Below are 21,964 nucleotides of genomic sequence, written 5' to 3'. Positions count from 1 at the left end.
TTAAGACACTGGCTCGATGGATGGGTGCATAAAGTGTTGCTAGTAAAGGGTGGAATCAATGACTGTAGAAACTACTACTACAGTCATTGGGTGGAAGTAACACAAAAAGCAAGGATGCTCGTTGCATGTGCGTGCAATCGCAACTTGTAGGCACACTCTCAGCTTTATCACGTTTTACTTAGAATACGAGTGATTTTCTAAATGAACGTCCTGCGGTACTAAAGTTGAAACTAACGATTAGAATCACAAACTCATCAGGAAAGTGTTTACTCAGATCACAAGCTTCAGCATCCAAACCAGAGGAGGCCCCCCCTGCTGGCCATTGGCTTCACCTTTCAGACTGGGAACTGCTGCCATCTTTTAGATACAGTCTGTTATTTAACCATTCGATCCAACCGTTAGGTTCTAGTGTTCCAGCCACTAATGATCATTAATTGACATACAGCTGATTATCCGTAACACACACTGCTCTTGGATGTCTCTGAATGCTATTTAATGACTTTCATGTGCTCTTTACCTCTTTGTGGTATATTTGAAGGCAGTGTCGGCTACAGCATACGCTCTGCATACTGCCCACACTTTGAACACAAACACTACTCCGTGCATCTCCCCTGTAGATCGGACCGTGCTGTAGCAGAGCATCCGGGCAATGTGTTAGAGCCTCGTGACTCAATATCATGTTAACATAAGGGCTTGATGATGAGTGACACATGCAGAGGTGGGAGGGAAGAAGCCGAGACAAGTGACAAGCTAGAACAGGATCACAGTCCCTTTGAAGGCAGCTGGGCAGGCACACACAGAGCCACTACAACAGGGAAGTGACTCAACACCCCAAAGACTTCAAATTACTTTTCCACAACTTCTCTCAGCCCACACAACACCAACATTGTTACCGCAGTTTAAGTCTCAACTGGACACTTTTCAGTGATCGAGACGCACACTGCAAAGCGCGATGGTGAGTGTGCCGGTAGAGAGGAGGAGCAGGAAGCAGCATGTCTCTCACATTTCAAATGGAGGAGAGATTAAGTCAGGCAGCTTTTATGTTGATCTGCAGAACAGGAAGAGAAACAGCCCTGTGTGAGAGAGAGATCCTACCAGAGGAAGCTGTAGTTATTATTTGTGGCAGAAACCAGACTGAAGAAAGTGCAGAAACACCTTAAACAAAGATAGAATCACCTCATAATAACAACAACAGGCACCTTCCATCAGTGAAAGTAATCAAACGCTTTAATTCAAACAAGTTAAAAGAAGAGAAGAAGTTCAGTGGCATTCATGACAGTTTATCAATCGAACACTTTCGGTTTGCTGCCACCGGCAATTTGACTTCACTCGAAGCATTTCCATCTGGCTGCGAGTCAGAAAACGCATGTCATTTTGGACACTGAGCAATGATGGCGCAATGACACGTCATACCAAGTTGTTTAACCTGTAAATGTTGCACAACTATACTCGAGGGAGTGTCGAGTGACATTTTAACACATTCAGGCTATTCTGAAGGCTCTGCACTTGTGCAAAGTAATTGAAAAAACAGAACCCATAAAGAAAGGAAACAGAAAACCCTCACACTGTAAATTAGTCACAGAAGGGGCCTTTGTTCCAAAACAGGAGGATATGAATGAAATCAAATTATTTAACATGCTCCGAGTAATAATCCTTCTCAATTTAAATATCATTTAATATATTAAATTCCTAAGAAGAAGACTGATGAATCACGTGATGTGCCATGAACACTCGTTCATTCATTCGATTGTCAGTTACTTTAAAATGACGTTTTTTTAAACAAAGAAAGTTTAGAGAGCAAATGTGTCGTTTTACTGACTCTTCCTAACAATGAGTGCAGCACACGCAGGCAGGACACAATCACTGAGCACCACACGTTGGAATCGCTCAAACCTTCTTGCGCACCCACACACAGGAGAGAGACAGACCTGCGACTTCCTCTCTCCTGCTGCATCACAACCAACTGCTTCACAATGATGAAAGTGATAAACTGTCTCATAAATTGAGGTGCTTGTAGCGCTCAACAGTAATTTAGCTGGATGCCTGTAGTGTGCGTCTCTGTGAATGGAGTTGCAAATAACCGAGCTGCTGGTAGACCATAAACGGAAGGTGTGAATAAAAGGCCAGCTGCCTCCTTTCTGCAGCACACACTGCTGTGTAGAAAAGGCTCTCCATATGTGGGAGCTAAGCTAATGTTCCAACAAAGTCTGAGGGCGGCTGCTCTGATAGAGCTCGTTTAAAGTGCTGATATAAAGCTCACCTGTATTTACGTTTAAGCAATAAGTTACAAAAAAAGAGGATATAAATATCAGTAAGGTTTGAACTTGTTGCATCTACACCACAATCAGGGGAAAAATCTCATACTAGGCCGATATTTAACCTCATGGTGGTTTCCCTTTATTTGTGACCTCCAAATTATGCGCAGACATAATAATGCAGGACACAGTCTCATCTTAATTGTGTGCACAGTGGTTAAACAGCAGAGGCAGTGCAAGAGGATAAAGTCTCACCAGGCCCACGACAGTCTCATCTCTGAGTCAAACATATCATGTAATCTTCCTAGCGTGTCGTGCCTCCTTACACAGACAGCTGGAGTGACACTTGGACAGCAGCTCGCGTCATTTTCACATCCAAGGTAATCATACCAGCCGCGAGCTGCTTTGAACGAACGTAGCCTGGAACAAAACACCAAGGCTCATATGAGGCCCTTGCTTCATCTACAAAGTCTGTGGTTTGTGAGCAGAGGGGAAGCAACAGTTTAGCAGCCGTACATCACTCTGCAGGGACGTGCACTAAAATAGTAAACAGACCCGTCAACTCTCCTGCTGTCATTTTTTTAACAGTTTTGACTTGGGAAAAAGCACATGATAACCCTTTTGCAGGTAGCCCCCAAAAACTGGAAAAAAAAAGGGGGGTATTCCCTCCCTCCAGTGTTTCTCTGCAGCGCGCTCACACAAGGCAGGAAGTTCACAGCTCAAAGCGAAAGAGATGTTATCTGTAGCAAGACGTTGCTTTTTTCCATGAAGTCATCACAAGCCCCTGGGTAGAGTCGGCTGGCTGCAACAAAAGGGCTACTGTTCGACTGGCACAATGCGCGGCTCTGCTCAACAGCTTGGCAGCACATGCAAATGACAGGCCAGGAGCGATAGGTGCGTTGGTGTCAGGCCCAAACTCCACACAAAACCACGCAAACACCAGTATGTGTCGGTGCATGTACGCGATGAGGTAGACCTGGACAGGCTTGCCTCATGATCAGCATGATTCAAGCTGAGAGCTTCAATTGAAAGAGGCTTTGACAGGCAGACCTGGCAACCCGGGCCTGGTCCACGTATGTCACTCTGAAATGTTACATGACTTGACCCAGCTACTCCCTCTCTGTTATCATGTAATTTGAACTGCAAAGTAGAGGCCCTGTGTAAGAACAACTGTTGAAAGTGAAAACAGGTTGTTCAAGATTTTCAGTATGATTATTTACAGCACAGAGCATGCCCCAAAGCCTGAACTCTGCAGGACAGCCAAGGATGTCCGTCCTCACACAGCTGCGCATACTGTGTCGGTATTTGGTCAGTGGAGTCTTTTTTGTTTTTGGTGAGATACAAGCGCTCTGTCTGTCTGCTCACTAAGCCACTTGACATGACTTCAAACCAGACACGAGGCGACCTCGGGGAGGGGGACTAACTCAAACACAGATGTAGCTGGATTGGTCAGACTTGCATTACACCTTTCCTTCCCAGACGGGGCTTCTATGTGCTCGCTGCACACGGGCATGTGCATCAATGAATGTGCCACTGACATTTCCACTGACTGTGCGCCTGAGGGAACGGGACTGTTTTTTACGCGCACGATCTGCCTCAGCTTGAAATATAACGGCTGCTGAGGGATTTCCTGGGAAATGAATCGATATACATCATAACACGCAGCAGCCACGAGCCGCAAATTTAAGAGGGAAATGATTTACAGAGCTACTCACCGTTCGGTCCATATTTCTCCAGGTTGGTTTTGACCTGTTCGAGAGTCAGCCCAGTGTTTTCGTTCACACCGAAGTTGTCTAAAACTTCAGTCGCCGATTTAGTGTGCGCATTTTCCATGTTGGTGTGCCGGGCTTAGATGATCAGATCGAAATGTAGTTCAGTCACATCTATTGTGGGAATCGGAGGGTGCGCGTGCCCGGAAGGTGTACCAGCAGTAATTTCCACCGAAGGACGCGGGAGCGGTCGGTCACCTGTCCCCCCCCAAGTGAAGAAAACCTCCGGATCCGCGGTTCAGACGCTGCTCTCTCTGTGTCGCTCGACTGCCGCTGCTACTTCATCTCCATCTGAAGGTGTGCTGTGTCTGTCTGTGCCGACGCGGACCGCCTCTCGGTTGTTGTGGGCACTCCCTCCTGCCCTCATTGGCTGCGTGTACCTGAGCGCAGACCCCCTCCCCGCCCGCAGCCACCTCAGACATATCCCCTTGAAATAGGACCCGTGCTCCGTGTGGTGTAATGCGGGTTAATAACTTGTACATACTCTGTCATGGTTACTGCTCCTTGTAGGGGATTTGTCTTTTTTATTATTTTTTATTTTTTTGCCTAAACTTCAGCTGCACATCAGATGTGGAGTTGAACTTGAACAAGGCGCTGTTCAAAGCGCAGGTTTGGAAGCACTCAGTACACAAAACTGCTGCTGCTGCTGCGTGTGAGAGAGACAAGTGCACATAGGAACCGAAGACTTGAAGTGAAGGGAACTCAGCCCCGGATGCAGCTCTGATGCCCACTGCGCAGTGAGCATGTAGATGCAGTCATTTAGGTTCTCAGAAAGACTGAAATGAGAGCGACTCGTTTTTAGCTTAAAGAAATGGCTGCAGCGCTCCAGGCTCATCCACCGTGAAGCCGAAAGCTGAGATAGAAGAGTGAAACATGTGTAGGTTAATCTGCATGTGGTCACTCAAAAGTTTCTGTTTCACACGTTTAAATTATTTTTCTTTCTTTTTCTCCTTTTTTTGGAATTGACTGCAGCTCCAACTAATAGCTTTGTCAGCATGTCTCGAGTTTGGAAATAATTAACTGAAATAGAAGCAGGAGTAAAAAATTAAAGTGTGTTTATATGGATATTAGTTACTACGAGAATGATGAGACAGGAGATAATCTGAACGTGCTGTGGTTTCATTTTCAGGGAGTTAACTGTGAGAAAAAGTTATGAATGAGCAACATTTTCTACATGCTGCAGCTAACCGGACTAAATGAGGTTTTCGACTACATTAACTACACAGAAACCACTCTGAAATACAGCTGTGGTTTTATTCAGTTTATTTGCAAGATAAAAATGCAAATGAAACAGTGAAAGAAATCATTTGACCACAATGAAGCACGATGGCTGTGGCGTCCTTTCATTTGAAAAGCGGGGATCACAATAACAGCTAAGCAGAACATCTCAGACGGTGACAGCTGGGTTCTTCGTCCTTGCGATGTTGCCAGAGTGTTCTCTAAAGGAGACTTGGCTGGAGTGTCCTTCTGAAGTCCATTCCTGGCTGCACTGGTACTGAGAAACAACCTTGAGTCCTCAGGAACGAGGCTGAATGCTTAAAAGGAAGATTTCAGATGCAGGCTTGAACTCATACAAGAGGAGAAAGCACATTTAAAGTGAGAACACATACATACATTTTAGTTTATGATGAATGAATAATAAATGTAGCATATTTGTGGCAATTCATTTTTGGTATAAAGCATCTTATTTTGCGGCTGATGTAAAACCATTTAAGGTTAACACACATAAACCTGCAGCAGCAACACATTAAAATGCACCTTTTCTTGTGACAAAGCAAAACACTTGCTTACATTCACTTCCTTCAGATACCAGTGGAGGCGATCCTTAGTGCACACTAAAACATTATTTTGCAAATCATTTAACAAGGCCCCATTAACACTTGAACTTCCTGGAAAATTGTCTTTTGCCCTAAAACAGCAATGATGGTCTTACATAACATGGCGAGCAGACATCACTAAAACATTCAACTATCCCCGCCTGTTGGCCAATTAAACTCTCTTTCACCCTCTAACTGATATCTTAATGGTTGAGATGTCATCATCGGCCTGCCTGAGATGCATTACTGTTTACAGTGCTTTACAGCCGCTTTAGAGTTGATGCTTATGGGAACAGAAGACGTTTTCCAAGAAGTTTCAAAAATGTGCCCATTCATCGTCATCTGGGGAAGAATCAGCCAAATGAATGCTAGTAAGGAAACGGGCGTTCCAGATTTCACTTCCATCGCTTCATTCCGAGTGTGAGGTTGCAGCACAATCTCCCTGCAGTATGTGGACTCTGAAGTGGGTCTGCTGTTGGAGATCACAGGCACTGGACTGGGACCTCGTTGGGCACAAAATATAAAAGGAACAGGGTGCTCCAATTCTGTCCCTGCTCACAGCTGGCCTCTTCTGTCACAGCAGAAAAAAAAGTGTATTTATATCTGAAACTTACGTAACTTCCAGAACTGCTGTCTGGAGGATGGTAGCCGGCTACATGGAGTTCTTGGATGCTAAGTGCCTGGTAGGTGTCCTCGCACTTGATTTGGAGGGCCTGTCTTTGCCTTTGTCTCCATATTCAATCCATTTCTATCCACACGTCCCAGCAGACAATATGACCACAGGTTCCACTTGGGCTGCTCGCTGCCCACTCACATGCACAGTCAGTGAGATTGTTATTAGTCATCATTGACTTACACCGTGAAAATCTTTTAAAACTTGTGCTCGTGTGTGTGTGTGTGTGTCCATCCTGCTGTGTGAGCTAAAAGTTTTGCATCAGGCCTCACGGTGACATAAATTTCAAGCGAACCCCTCCAACGCCAAAGCTCTTATGAAGAGGAAATCCCCACCTCCACACACCCCTTTTTTGGCTCGCTCCCTCTTTCCCTTCTGTGGCACACACTGGGGGACTGTACTAGTCTCAGTGCCAGTCACACAACATTTTCCACACACCACTGTCAGCCTTCCAATAGCATTTGCCTTCCCCTTTCGCTTGCAGGGCTCATTTGCATGAGGGAAATGAGCCATGCCCTTCCAAGCATAAAAACAGACATTCTCCTCCATCTCGCATGTGACAGAACCCACCGAGTGCCCATCGAAGATGACACGTGCCACTCTCTGTGCACCTGTGGTTTAGAAATCGATGTGAACTCGAGACTAATTTAAATTTAACTGTGAAAAACAGCCACCCTTGATGTTTGCCTTAGAGCTCTGTCCCCAAAGCTGTGGGCCAGGCAGCTGCTGCTGACGCTGACTTTGACTCAAGGAGATGATGACGATGACGTGAGGTGACCGCATTTTGGAGCAGGTGTACCTGACAGGCAGCCCAAGTGGGAAGTCATTCCCGCCCAGCCACTTTGCCATTAACAAACCTCTCTACCCCCTTTCCCGTTCACTTCTTCCCCATTCAGAGCTCTGCACATCTGTGAGAATCCATCATTTCACAGTCTGCCGCGGCAGGATGCTGCGCCGCCTGTCAGCCCGAGAAAATAAGAGAAATGGTTTAATGTCAGGGGAGAACTGGCTGCTTTCATGCTGCTTTAATATCAGCTCAACACTTTACATTCACTTCTTGATTCGACATTTTAAGAAGCAGCGCTCTATTAGGGAGGTGTTCACTTTTCAGATCATCAGAACCAATTACCAACATGCTCCAAATCCTGGTAATCATCCTATTCAAAGTGGATGGTTCCCGCACCATCTACTGTTGCGGGGACCTGCAGGAGTTGCACACATTTCTTATATTATTCCAAGTTCTCAAACCTTTCCCACAGCACCATTTCCACATTTTAAAAGCTTTATTTAGACATAATTTCACAAGTCGGCTCAGTATTTGCTCTAAAATCTTTCATGAAAAGCAGATATAGAGTTCAATCTTTTCTATAAAAAGTACAGAGCTATGTTTCCATTTTCTCCTGCCGGTGTTAGTTTTCCACGTCTATGAGAGCTGGTCAATAAGAGTCAAGTTGCACTTTGAGGTTACTTTCCCATCAGAGTAGATGCTGCCTGCTTGCACCCAGCTGCATGGATGGAGCAGAGTGATTACACCACGCCGGTCCATACTCCGTCTTGGCTTTGTGACAAACAAGCACTTGACTGGTAGGACTGCACTCATTGTGGTGTTCAGCCTGGAGCGAGGCTCAAGCAAAAATGAGGAGGTAATGTCTTTTTAACTCCCTCATTTAACTTGTAGTCTTCAGCCCTGACCACCAATGATTCAAGTTACATCGTGTGTGGCAATACTTTAAATGTTGCACAGCCTTTCTTTGAGACATACCACACCTTTTCACATATGCAATAGTACTTTCCAGGCCCTGTAAACCAAATTTGATTAGTTTAATGAGCAGTAGGCAAAAATGTAAAATAGCCAGAATTGTAAAATAGAAAATAGCCGCAGCTCTTCCCTTGGTGGTCCATGTGTCATAAGCTAAAAAAAGATTTCTGAGCTTCATTTTTGCATAAATTGGCTCTCACCTTTCAAGGTGAACTGTTCTGCTGAAAATCAGATAAAAGACTGGATCTTAAATACTGTCTGTCACTCACCTGAGCTGGAGTGGAAAACAAAACCTGTGATTGGCCAAAGTCTCCAGTCAGAGCTTTAGGAGACTGGTTCCCTCCCACAATGTCTGTCTATGTTTATTCAGATGACACTAAAACCGTGTTACCCACTCCAGGTTTAATGCCCCCCCATCCAACTAGTGTTCCAGGGATACTTGACCCCATCCCAGTCCAGCATAGGTGTAACACATAAAGACAGAACCATCCACGATCACACTGAAAGACAATCTTGATGCATCCTCAATCATCCAGGTAAGTAAATCTCCAAAAGTTGATTCTGTTCATCTGGACGTAGCGTTTTGTGGGAGAAACGTTTCGTCAGTCATCCAAGTGACTTCTTCAGTCTCAGCTGACTGCAGGTTTCCCCAATCTTATAAACAGTACATTTGCATAATGACTGAAACCAGCCCACTGAAGGAACAATGGGCTGGGAGGCCAGTTCCTTAATCTTAATTATGCAAATTCTCATGACCATTGATCAACAACCACTGATCAATGGCCATGAGTCCCATTCACAGAGAGTTGGGGAATGGCTGCAATCACAGCATTGTAAGATGGTGACAGATGTACCCTTAGGCCCCCTCCTCGATTCAGAGATGGTCTTTCCCTTTTCACATAAATGGCCTCCTTGACTCCGCCCTCAAACCAGCGTTCCTCCCTGTCCAGGATGTGTACATCCTCATCATTGAAAGAGTGTCCACTGGCCTGTAGGTGTAAATAGACTGCAGAGTCCTGGCCTGATGAGGTAGCTCTTCTGTGTTGTGCCATCCGCTTCGCCAGAGGTTGTTTGGTTTCCCCGATGTATAAATCCTGGCATTCCTCCTGGCACTTAACAGCGTACACTATGTTACTCTGTTTGTGTCGGGGGACCCGATCCTTGGGGTGGACCAGTTTTTGGCGCAGCGTGTTTTGGGGTTTAAAAGCCACAGAGACCCGGTGTTTAGAAAAAATGCGTCTCAACTGCTCCGATACTCCTGACACATATGGGATCACTACAGGGATGGGATCACACATCCTGGACAGGGAGGAACGCTGGTTTGAGGGCGGAGTCAAGGAGGCCATTTACGTGAAAAGGGAAAGACCATCTCTGAATCGAGGAGGGGGCCTAAGGGTACATCTGTCACCACCTTACAATGCTGTGATTGCAGCCATTCCCCAACTCTCTGTGAATGGTACTCATGGCCATTGATCAGTGGTCTTTGATCAGTGGGTTTTGGTCAGTGGTTGTTGATCAATGGTCATGAGAATTTGCATAATTAAGATTAAGGAACTGACCTCCCAGCCCATTGTTCCTTCAGTGGGCTGGTTTCAGTCATTATGCAAATGTACTGTTTAAAAGATTGAAACCTGCAGTCAGCTGAGACTGACGAAGTCACCTGGATGAGTGACGAAACGTTTCTCCCACAAAATGCTACGTCCAGATGAACAGAATCAACTTTTGGAGACTGAAAGACAATGTTGACTCATCAGTTAACATCGGATGCACATCTTTGTATCGGGGGAGAAAATCTCTGCAGGCACAGGAAGACCACGCAAAAGGAGGATTTGAATCCATTCTCTAAATAGGAACACGTCCCATTTCCAAAAACCTTAGTTAGTGTTTGAAAAACAAACCTTGGAGCACCGCGAGAATACAGAGAAAAGACAATCAAGTGGCCAGTTACATGTACACTGATGAGCTAAGATTTGTTCAAAGTATAGTTGTCTTTTATGTTTGTGTATTTAAAAAAATCAGTGATTTCACCTCCTCTGTAACTCAAAGTAGAAATTAACAGGAGTGATTTCAACACAGCTGGTGTTCTAAGACTGTAATTAGTCCGTCTGTCATTGTTGCTCGCTGCCTTTAATCAGACCTGTTATTCTGGCATTTGTGTTTGATGTCAGTAAACTGCACAATCTCTGACAGCCCACTTTCTACACTTGTCACTATTCATTTTCCCTTCTCCCCAAAGTCAACATTTTAATTGGCAACTGGCACATACACGTCATCATCATCATCATCATCACCACCACCAGCACATCCAGGCTGTTTGTGGGCTCGATCGTTTTTGGACCAGATGAGTCACTGTGTGATGACGGGGCTCATCCTGTCACTCAGCCCCTCTGTAACGGAATCAAATGCAGCATATGAAGCAATTACCCGACTCGCTGACGATGTGCGTTTAAAAGGCACCCCAGTGCTGTTCTGTGCTTTTTGCCACACAAACACAGAGCTGGGTTGACAGGATGAGATGCTCCTGACTATCAGCAGTAACAGCATCATTTGTGTCTCCCATCTGTTGCTAAAAGATACTGTTGATCATTCACCAGCCAAAACTTCAACTTGTGACAGGATTCATATTTGCTCTAATGAAGTCATTTATCACAGGATGAAGACTGAGTTTATTCCACAATCAATATTATTGCTCAAAACAAATTTGTCCTTTAAGTAAGTGTTGGTGCTACAATCCTTAAAATATTTTACTGCAGTGCTTTGGCATCATCAGAGCAAAAGGATCGTCATCAAAATTACATATATGTGCCTTGGAGCTCCCGCAATCCACAATCGGTGGTCGCTCTCTGAAGCAACACACAGCACGCTGATGGAAACAGCTCTTAGACATGCTGCACGTGGTGTCTGTGGGTCCGGCTCAAAGGATAGATATCAGCTATCTCGAGCAAGACTCAGCGATGTAGATGTTCATCTTTCTGAACATGTTCATGGAAAACTTTCATGTTTTTGTCCCCTGAAAAAAAGAAAAGAGAAAAGTGCTCATCTCAAGTTCCCCCTGAGCACTTACACAAGTGATTAACCGGGACCGAGCGGTTCACTCGGTGACTATGAATCGTTGCAGCTTTACAGTCTTTAATCTAATTTCCTTATGTCACAAAGACATACAGCTCTGGAGTGATCCCAGAATGGGAGAACAACTTTGTCTGTGCGCGGTGCATTAACATTGAAATGCACTTGATTTTTATAGTGAGAACAATTCATGCGACACCAGTGTGCCAACAGTGTCCAAACTACAGAGCTGTAACTCATCAGCAGGGCAGATTGATTCAGACATGAGTAAAATGGACGACAAGAGACAACATGCTGTCTCAGGCCGCAGGAAGGACGTGGCTTAACAATAAATGGTGCTATTCTTCTATCAAGAGGATGGATTGAATTGTGCTTTCTGGATCTGTTCCTCTTGTTGTCCCAGAAGTGATAATGCTATTAATAGCAGTGATGACGAACCTCCTGCTTGAGCTCCTCAGCATTAGCCAGAGGCTGCTCGTCTGACAGGTCATCTACACAAATGAACTCGAGCACGAGACGCTGTCAACAAGTGCAGCAGTTTGAAAACTGGGGAGGGGGAGAAGGGGGCTGGCTTGACAGTACGCTCTGGTATAAATATATCCGGCAGAGCAGCGGCACACACTGCTTCAGAGGGTGTCGCCACCATTGTCGTGAAGAGGATTCTTGCCTCGGTTTTTGGTTGTGAAAAGATAAAGAACTCCCCAAAACTCCCACTTACACCCCCCCACCCCCACCCCGACCCCACCCACTGCCAGTATATGTGCTTCTTGAAGGTCAGCCGCACTCTGGCACCGCCCACCAGCAGCAGCATCGGGCGCCAGGTTCCTCTAAGGGCTTTTATGCAAATTATAAACGAACATGCTTCTTCACAACATGACGAGCGAAGAAACAACACAGAGTGTCACTTCCTGTCAGAAATCTCCAATTACCCATCATGACCTGGGAAATAGATGGTGGGCTGGATGGTGGGAGGGAAGGAGCAGGCGATAAAGAAAGCAGTAATGTAAGATCTCAGCCAAGGAGCGCGCTGACGGCCGCTGACAACATTTTCACAAGGTGGTTAAACAGAATTTAGGCTGGTTTGTTTTCTCGCTGGATGTCTCTATAAATGTGAGTCCTTTGAATTTTATTGAAAAAGAATGGTTCTGAGAACAGAAACTGTCATTCACAGTTTGGCTTTCAGACAGGGAAACAATTGCAGTTAATGCTTGTGTGGGGTGGACACAAGAACCAAATGTAGGATGTAGAGGCAGGCAGGCAGGAAAAAATAGCTTAAAAAGAAGGAACTAAAGCAGGAGGTACTGCCAAAACAAGACAGAAGGGAAAACCAGCTTCAACGTAAAAGAGGACATGACCGAAGGCTGATGCAGAGTGATGCTTCTTCGCTGTCAGTCACTATGTTACCATCAGAAGACAGCACCACGCACTCGGTCTCTGTCGTGATGGAGAGAGAGTGTGTCCCTCACACACCTCTCACTGCTGCACTGGTTAAAAAAGAAAAGAAAAGAAAAACAAATCCTACTGACAATCTAGCTACAGGAAACTCTCTCACACACGTTCAATTCACTTTTATTTATATAGCACCAAACGCAGCAACAGTGAACGGCCCGACGATTATACGAGCTTGGATGGACAACAGTGTTTGTCCATTTAACGAGGCCCAACCCTGCTTAGCATCCGAGATCAGACTAGATGGAGCATGCTCAGGATGCTGTGGCTGTAAGTGGCATAGTTCTTAAATCTGCCAGCTGTAACCGCATCATAGTCCACAGTTATGCTGAGGATCGGGATCACAAACTGAAGTGTTTTCACTGAAGCTTCTCAAAACCTGTAAAGCAAGCCAGTCATTCTATTTCTGTATGTAAAGACCTCGAGGTGGCAGTCACATCTCTACTGCTTATTACAGTAAAACAGGGAATGACAGAAATAATGTTGTGCAGCTTTGCAGTTGCACGGTGGGTATAGCAAGCTGAACTACATTTAAAAAAGTCTGATTTTACTGGTGTGTGTAGATTTTATGTGTGTTTGACCATTGGAGGAACGTCAAAAATAACTGCCCAAACTAATGCACAGAGGTGTTACCAAGATGTGCCTCTAGACTGATTTGGGCAGATGTCTCATCCTTTTAATCTTAAAGGGGAAAAGTTTTTGTACACATTTACTTACAAAACACAAGAAAAATCATGTTTGATGTCTGATAGACATATATAGACATATGTACACATATATACTGGGTAATGTGTGTGTAGGAATGAAAGGACACCGTATTGTTCGATGGAAATGATCAACTTACAGAGGGCTGAACTCAAAGACAGCCCAGAAATCAAAGTGAAAAAATGATGCGAGAGGCTGGTCCATTTTGCCGAAATTTAATTGCAGCAACTCAAAATGGTCCTGTTATGTTTGTATACATACCTGAGAAGGTCGGGGCTCCTAATGAGACGACAGATGGTGTCCTGTGGGATCTGGAGCAGGGCATCAGGGTTTCTGGACAGCCCAAGGTGCAACCTGGAGGCATCATAATGGCCCAGAGGCGTTCTGTTGTTGTCCAGTTGTATCAATTCATTCATCCTCCAGGACCTGCCTGCATACTCTCACCACATGAGGCATTGGAGGGGTTGGACTACCTGTGCAGCCTTCAGCTCATGCTAGCAGCAGTGACACCGACTCTAGCCAAAAGACGAGGAGAGAGAAATATGTCGGCGGCCTCCACCTGTAACATCATTCCTGTTTACAGGTTGTCTCATTGTTGCCCTTCTGCTGAAACTGTTGTTAATTTGATCAAACTGATCAACAACGCCCTCTGATACTTATCTGATCAGATCAATAACCCAGAAGTTTAATGTAAATAAAAAGTGGGCACAGGGTAAGGTTTGCATGAATGCTGCAAAATTACAGTTATAGGTGCTTTTTTAAAGGAGCAGATAAACTCTGTGAACTCTACAAGATGCACTTGGTCCTGTACGGCCCGCGGTCTCTAGACACACGTCTTCATATGCACGGTTTAAGCTTCCTAACAAGGATGCAACTCTGATTAGTCTCTGATCTCATGGCAGATCCAGTATCCCAAAGGAGATTTCTCTTTCACAATGTGTGTGTGTGTGTGTGTGTGTGTGTGTGTGTGTGTGTGTGTGTGTGTGTGTGTGTGTGTGTGTGTGTGTGTGCTGTATAATGTCTGAAGAAGGACTGCTGTGTCCAGTGGTGACCTGTCTCTCCCCTCCTTCTGCAGGTTTTTAATGGGCGACAGATGGCTACTCTCTGCCAGCTAGCCTTGTGTTCATCATCTCTGTCGGTCTGGAGTGTAACAAAGCAAATCAGAGCAATGGCAGCTTAATAACAGAAGCTCTGCCAGCAGAGTGCACAGCCCTTCATGAAGTAACTTCCCTCCCTGGTTAAAGTACAGAGGTGTTGTTTAGTTTATACTCAAAGATGACTCAGGCTTTTGGGACTAACATGACAAACACTGTCAGATGGAACAGATGGGTGAGGATAGTAACTCTTCAGTTTGAATATCAACACTTCCTCTTTTAGAATAAATGTGTGACCTTATTCAAACGAACTGAGAGAGCTACACACTTCCTCTCTTTGAGTCCTGACTGCCTGTCAGAGCGGGGCAGAGAGCGCAGCGCCATTGTGGGAAAGGTTTCTTACCAAAAACATTTCATGACTGAGTTCCCCCGGGTCTGATTACTTTCTGTGCAGTGTTGTAAGAAGAGTTTCTCCTGTCAGTTTAACCCACTGATCATCTGAAAATACAACGTACTGTGCACCTTTAGACGATGGAACATTTAATTATTTCCTGGAAACTTCAGAATTGCAGCAGCTCGTTTGTTTAAGTTGACCGAAAGAAGTGAAGACATGTAAAAACAAAGTTGTATAATAATGATTTTTTTTATTATTTAAAACAGCGTAACTGTATTTATAACATTTTTCACAGCTTAAGATAAAAAGTTCAACGCTCACTCATATTCCTTCACATTAGCTTCTGTCCATTGACCTTTTGTAACTTTCAAAGCATTCAAAGCCCTAAATGATCCAGTCGTAACCTAAAGGTTTGGTGTTCAATGGAGAGTCCTCTTCACACATAAAGGTTATTAATGGAGTTCCACAGGGTTCAGTGCTAGGACCACTTCTGCTTACATTACACATGCTTCCCTTAGGCAGCATCATTCAAATGAATAGCTTAAATTTTCACTGCTATGCAGATGATACCCAGCTTTATCTATGCATGAAGCCAGATGAAACACCAGTTAGTTAACTTCAAGAATGACATAACGGCCTTAATGATCTCTAAACGTTTGCCTATAAATTCAGATCAAACTGAGGTTATTGTACTCGGCCCTGAAGTCTTAGAAATATGGTGTCTAACCAGATACTGGCATTACCCTGGCTTCTAATAACACTGTTGGAGGTGTTTTTGACTTCTATGTTCTTCAGTCTGCATATTAAACAAATATGTAGGATGGCTTTCTTTAATTTGTGCAACATCTCTAAAAACATCCTGTCTCAGAGTGACACTGAGAAACTGGTTCATGCAGTTATGTAATTTAGTATTATCAGGTTTTTCTACAAACTGCCTGCAGTGAGAGCATCGGCAGGGACGAGAGAGCAGGTTCGTCTGATATTAGCTTCTCTTTATTAAATCCACAATCACATACAAGGTCTTAAATAATCAGGCCCCATCTTATCTTAATGACCTTGTAGTACCATATCACCCTATTAGAGCACTTCGCTCTCACACTGCAGGCTTACTTGTTGTTCCTAGAGTATTTAAAAGTAGAATGGGAGGCAGAGCCTTCAGTTTTCAGGCCCCTCTTCTGTGGAACCAGCTTCCAGTTTGGATTCAGGAGACAGACACTATCTCTACTTTTAAGATTAGGCTTCAAACTTTCCTTTTTGCTAAAGCATATAGTTAGGGCTGGACCAGGTGACCCTGAATCCTCCCTTAGTTATGCTGCAATAGGTGTAGGCTGCCGGGGGATTCCCATGATGCACTGGGTGTTTCTTCTTCACTCACGCTGTGTGTTTATACACCACTTTGCATTTAATCATTAGTGATTGTTAAACTCTTCCAACTCTTCTGTCCAGTCTCTCTCCCATCACACCCATCAGTCGTGGCCGACCCTCCCTAAACCTGGTTCTGTCTGAGGTTTCTTCCTGTGAAAATGGACTTTTTCCTTCCCACTGTCGCCAAATGCTTGCTCATGGGGGGTCACCATATAAATTAAACTGAGTTGACTTTTATAGAATAGAATAGCACTTTATTGTTATTGTATATGTACAAAGAAATTGTGAGTGCTCCACATCGACTGTGCAGGAAATAAAAATAATAAGACAAGAGAAATAAATACCAAACAAGAGGAAGGCACATCATTAAAAAGGCACGCAAGTAGACAGTAAACCATTTAGACCTTCAGCTATCATGCTGCTCTCCAGTGGAACCAGTTTCTAATCTGAGTTATGGCTGTGGAGTTTTTGTCTCTTTTAAACAAGAAATACACCGACTGTCTGTTGTCTCTTTATGCTTTCGTTGTAATGTCACAAAATCCTTTCACATTTCTTTTTTCTAAGTGTACTACATGCATGTAGTTATGACGCAGGAGCCAGTATTTTCAAATTTACCCTGAATTTTGTCTTTTAATGTATTTCTTTGTCATTGTTCTGAGCAGTGAGACACAAGTTAGGTGGCAAAAACAGACACATTCCCACTTTTTGGGCAACTCAGAAATGTAGATATTATACCATTACAAAAATAATCATTAACTGCAGGTCATCTGGTATACTGCTAAGATGGTATTAGAAGATATAAGTTAAATGTTTGCTTCAACAATGTGTTTCTGACCATCTTGTGAATTTAAATCCATTATTTACTTTAAGCTCTGCCAAGTCCTGGGAGGAATAACTGGACCTTCTCTATCAGCTAAAGTGTTGCACATCTTCACTTGCTGGTCACATCTTCATCTTCCTGAAGTGTGCTGACAGAGAGTAAGAAGTACAGACGTAGTAAAAAGAGAACAAACCGAGGCTCAGACAGTTGAATCGAGATTGGAGGAACTTTGGAAAAGAAACAAAAGACATTTTCTGTGGATTTATCAACACCAGTGACGCCGTTTGCTCTAGTTTTTATTTAACAAAAATAGACAGGTATATATTCATTTTTAAGCTTCAGCCTCAAAATGCTCGACTACAAAAAGAGCAACAAAAGAAAAATACAAGTGCTCACACCATGCAGCAGATGTCTTTTCATCATCCTCAGCAGTGACTTTTCCCCACAGTGCTACTTGTACCTACAGAGCTGTGCAGCAAAGGAAAGAATAACAGGAAGGGTAGGAGTGAGACTTGAAGTCAGGTGCGTCCAAGCTGCTGTCAGAAAGCTGGTGCTGGGGTTCAGCTCTCACAGATGAAAATAGCTTCACTGTGGAAAGCAGCAGCCAGTCGAACGCACTCTTCACAGCATCAGGGAAAAAACTGCCGTGGACCGAGCAGTTCTTCATAAAAAGAGACGTCAGGGGGGAAGAAAGAAACGGCGTTACCGGACATTATAAATCTGGGAGAAATGTGCAGCTCAGTGTGAATGTTCATAATGAAGTGCAAGAAGATAAAGAAGAGGAAAAAAGGCCAAACCGATGATTATTAAAGATTATACTCCCTCTGCTTTTGTGCATAGAAATAAACGGTTTACCCTCGCAGATGTTTTTCTTTCATATTAAGCGTCTCCTCGCATCACTTTTCTGAGCTTGTAATTCTGTGGAAAGACACTTTTGATCACTTTGTGCTCTCATCTTTTAAACACACTGATGCAGTGGAGTCACTGCATTCAAAATGACATTAACTTCACTTTGCCAGAATATTTTAGATCTAAATCAAGGAGTCGTTATTTTATTGCACTACTATCCGCTCCAAAATGAGAAAGCAGCGCCGTTTCAGGTGCTTTTACTGTCATTTCTTCACCTTGTTTTGCACTGACGGGCCTTCTGCGTAGCAGGAAAAACCTTTCTCCCTCGCCTTGTTTTTGGCTACTGAGACTCTGGTGCATGCTCAGTCATGAATGCGAGTTTGCACCAGCTTCGCTTCTTGACCTTGCCTGTCTGCTCACGCTCAGCTCGTCACCCCCCCCCCCAATCAGAGGCCTCACAACGCCAGCTGAAAGCACCGGAGAAAAAAAAGAAGATAGGGGAAATTATGGAGCCTTGTAGCGCCTTAATGAGCTGTCAGTCTGTCAGACTCAGAGAGATAATTAACCTTGATAATTTGTCACGTCACAATATCGTTGGAAGGTTTGTCTACGCTGAGGACTCGAGCTGACATCCGAGTGTCCCTGCCGCCGCAGGTACGGGCAGACGAAGGAGAGGGAAAGACCGGGGAGTGATAGTGATGGAGGTCAGAGATTAGGCCGGCGGATGTTGATACCTCAGGGAGAGCTGGTCCTCTGGCAAATTTCATTCTTTTTATAGCCTCAGTGGTCGGGCGATCCCATGCAATCTGCCTGACACCTCACTTCATTTCTCTCTCTATCCATCACTCTCCCCCTGTTGGAAAGCCAGCATAATGCTAATGTTTGTATTTAAAGTGCTGAGCTCTTCCCATGACTTTTCCTTCTACAGGAAGACTGTTTAAATAAACAGCACACATGCACTGAGCACTCTCTCACTCACCGTTGCACTCCCTGGAGGAGGCAGTCTGGGAGAGTTGCTGTTTATTTATTTTACTGTTATCAGACATAAATAGCATTCATGACGCAACGCTGGAGATTTAAGAATACTTCACAGAAAATCTGGAAGAGGAGGAATTTGCAGTTGCTGGTTATGTAAAGAAACTCACAAATGCAATGTGAGAAAAGGAACAAGGCATGCCCAGAAGCACCCAGGCGAGCGGCGTGAGGATACTCACACTGCACGCATTCACACACAAACTACGGGAACAGAGAGAGGCTACATCTTGTCTGTGGGTGGGAAAAGATGAGCCGACAGTCCAGCTTAACAAGCTGTGAGCTGAGTTGGAGCTGCCTAAGCTCCGGACTTAGAGGAGGAGGGGGAGGCGTCACAGTTTTACAGCTCCTCTCCCGTTTCACCATCTCTCTCGTTCTGTCACACACACCGGCACATATGTAAACTCAGTAGGTTTCCACCGAATCTGAAGACACTCTCAAGTTATTAGTCCCGACATTGTAGTGACTTCGTTCTCCAGATGATGAGTTCTTCTTCTTAAGGTACTTTTGCATCTTGCTTCATAAGCTCCCCTATCTCATATTTACCGACTGACTCAACTCTGAAGGCGTCTCCTCTAAAAGCTCACAGTTACCAAACAACATTTGTATCTCTTCTGTATTTCTATAGCAGCCATAGTTTCGAGACAATTTAAGGTAGGGGCGTCGAACTCCAGGCCTCGAGGGCCGGTGTCCTGCAGGTGTTAGATCTCACCCTGGGTCAACACACCTGAATCAAATGATTAGTTCATTACCAGGCCTCTGGAGAACTTCAAGACATGTTGAGGAGGTCGTTTAGCCATTTAAAGCAGCTGTGTTGGACCAAGGACACATCTAAAACCTGCAGGACACCGGCCCTCGAGGCCTGGAGTTGGACACCTGTGATTTAAGGTTTTATACACAAAATATAAGTTAGTTAATACAAAAAACCTGCATTGGCACAAGTCAAAGTAAGCTGCTCCCTGAGTTCTCATCAGAAATATACACTTGGCATAAGAATAAGCAGCAAAGTAAAAGGAAAGAAACACTTTTTTCCCTTTCCATTGAAGTGCTTCCTGTCTAATATTCACACTGTGATGAACTTCAGCATCTTCCCCAAGGATACTCTGCCATGCAGGAGGTTAGCACAGCCAGGGATCAAACCACCCAACAGTAGACGTCCCGCTCCACCGCCTCCCCTGTGAACATGCTGTCAGTGAGATACTGAAGATATCATAACTCAATTTAGACACAGCTTGATAGTTATGCAGTCCACTATAGTTTATATAATTGAGGGAACAAATGTGTGATTTAGCAATGTATGTAACCGTACAAATTGTAGTTATTAAGCCTGAGCATTCAATTGTGTCAACCTTAGTTTGTCGAGTGTGTTTGTTGTAAAACCTGCTGCTACAGTGATCGCTCTGTAACAGTATTGTTGGTGTTTGATGGTCTGCTGAGCCTCAAAGACTCCTGCTGTCTGTGTGACAAAGGCCAGGCAGATGTGCTCCAGCTGTAGTTCTCAGCCGTGTTCTTCTTCTAGATGATATTTGCAGTTCTGTAGCTTGAACACCTCTTGTACTCAAAGCTTGTTTGAAATACATAAACAGTGTGAATACATACAAATACAACATATATTTGTGTTTTTTTATTCCCTAAAATTACAGATGAACCACTTACAGGAATGGAAGGTTTCAAATTGAACACTTGACCATGACTGGCTGTCAAACTGGTCACGGTGTTACAATTCATGCTTGTGAGAGCATGTGTTAAACGTGTAAGCACAAAGAAACCTTCCACCTTTAACAGCGACGGGAGCCCGCTGGTGTCAAACTGCACATACATCACTCTGGGCAGCTCAGCCATCCGAGCACAGTCACATTCTGAGAGCATTTCCTGCTGCGTTTGCTGAGGGAACCAACGTTTTTGAGGATCTGATACTGAGAAAAAGTAAAGTGACACTTGGTGCACGCAGACAAATGTATGCAGTTAGAAGAAAAGCCACTTGTGTGAGAATCCTGATCTGGTTTATTGATGAACAATGAAAAGACGGACTGGTTAGAACTGGTTTTTTTGTGGTGATTTTGGTGGTTTACCCACATGCACAGGAAATCTGCATTAGCCTCGACATCAATGGATTTTATTCTGTACCCGGTGAGCTAGCACCTACACTGAAGTGTGTGTGTGTGCGCGCGTGCGCGTGTGTGTGTGTGCAAAACAGAGAAGCCATGGAGCAGGTCCACCATATGTGAAGAGTAGACATCACCATACTGGTTTTCTTCTTTTGCTTGTCTTTTAATAAAAACAGGTCTCCGTGCTGTGCTGCAACACAAACTGTTTATGCTGGAGATGAAGAGCTCAATGAATCTCATCAGAGGAGCTTTCCAAACTTAATTTCACTAAACAAACGCACCTTTGGTAACTGCAGTTGTTTTTATTGTTGTGGATTCCTGATCTTACTCAGCATCATCATCATCATCATCAGCGCGATACCCAGACTTCAAACAGCAGGCAGTGTTCCCACTGCCAATAGGGAGATATGTTCTTCAGCTGGGTATAAAATCACCTCCGGACCCTCAGCATCACATGATCTGTACATCACTGATGGCAGCATTAACAAGCAGACCACCAGCAAATGTTCTCCTTGTGATGGGAAGTTGCTCCGGGAAGATGTAAGGGATCTGATTAGAGGAGAAATTAGTCCTTAGTGAACAGCTTCATCCTGCACATACACTACAACTATTACAAACATAAAATATCACGAGTACTTTTACATCAATTCTTGCTGAGCTTCCTCTGTGCTTGTGTATATATCAGGGGTCGGCAACCCTGGGCACCCGTGCCACAGTTGGCACGCAAAGGGTTAACTGATGGCACAACCATAGCTGGACTGGCCATCAGGCATACCAGGCATTTGCCCGGTGGGCTGATGACTTATTTA

At 44.3% G+C, this 21,964-nt stretch overlaps 1 protein-coding gene across 2 annotated transcripts in view; it reads right to left on the bottom strand.

The window, feature by feature from the left end:
• atp2a3 (ATPase sarcoplasmic/endoplasmic reticulum Ca2+ transporting 3) overlaps positions 1-4,333 on the bottom strand; it is a 40,364-nt gene extending 36,031 nt beyond the window's left edge. For both annotated transcript variants that reach the window (XM_063485981.1, XM_063485980.1), the window contains exon 1: positions 3,971-4,333. In XM_063485981.1, coding sequence (XP_063342051.1) covers positions 3,971-4,088 — 118 coding nt within the window. In that variant the 5' untranslated portion in view covers positions 4,089-4,333. The remainder of the gene's footprint in view (positions 1-3,970) is intronic.
• Positions 4,334-21,964: the final 17,631 nt, after the last annotated feature.

This window comes from Pelmatolapia mariae, linkage group LG10_11, assembly GCF_036321145.2.
Source record: "Pelmatolapia mariae isolate MD_Pm_ZW linkage group LG10_11, Pm_UMD_F_2, whole genome shotgun sequence".
Lineage (NCBI taxonomy): Eukaryota > Metazoa > Chordata > Actinopteri > Cichliformes > Cichlidae > Pelmatolapia > Pelmatolapia mariae.
This window is presented reverse-complemented; position numbering and strand designations above follow the sequence as displayed.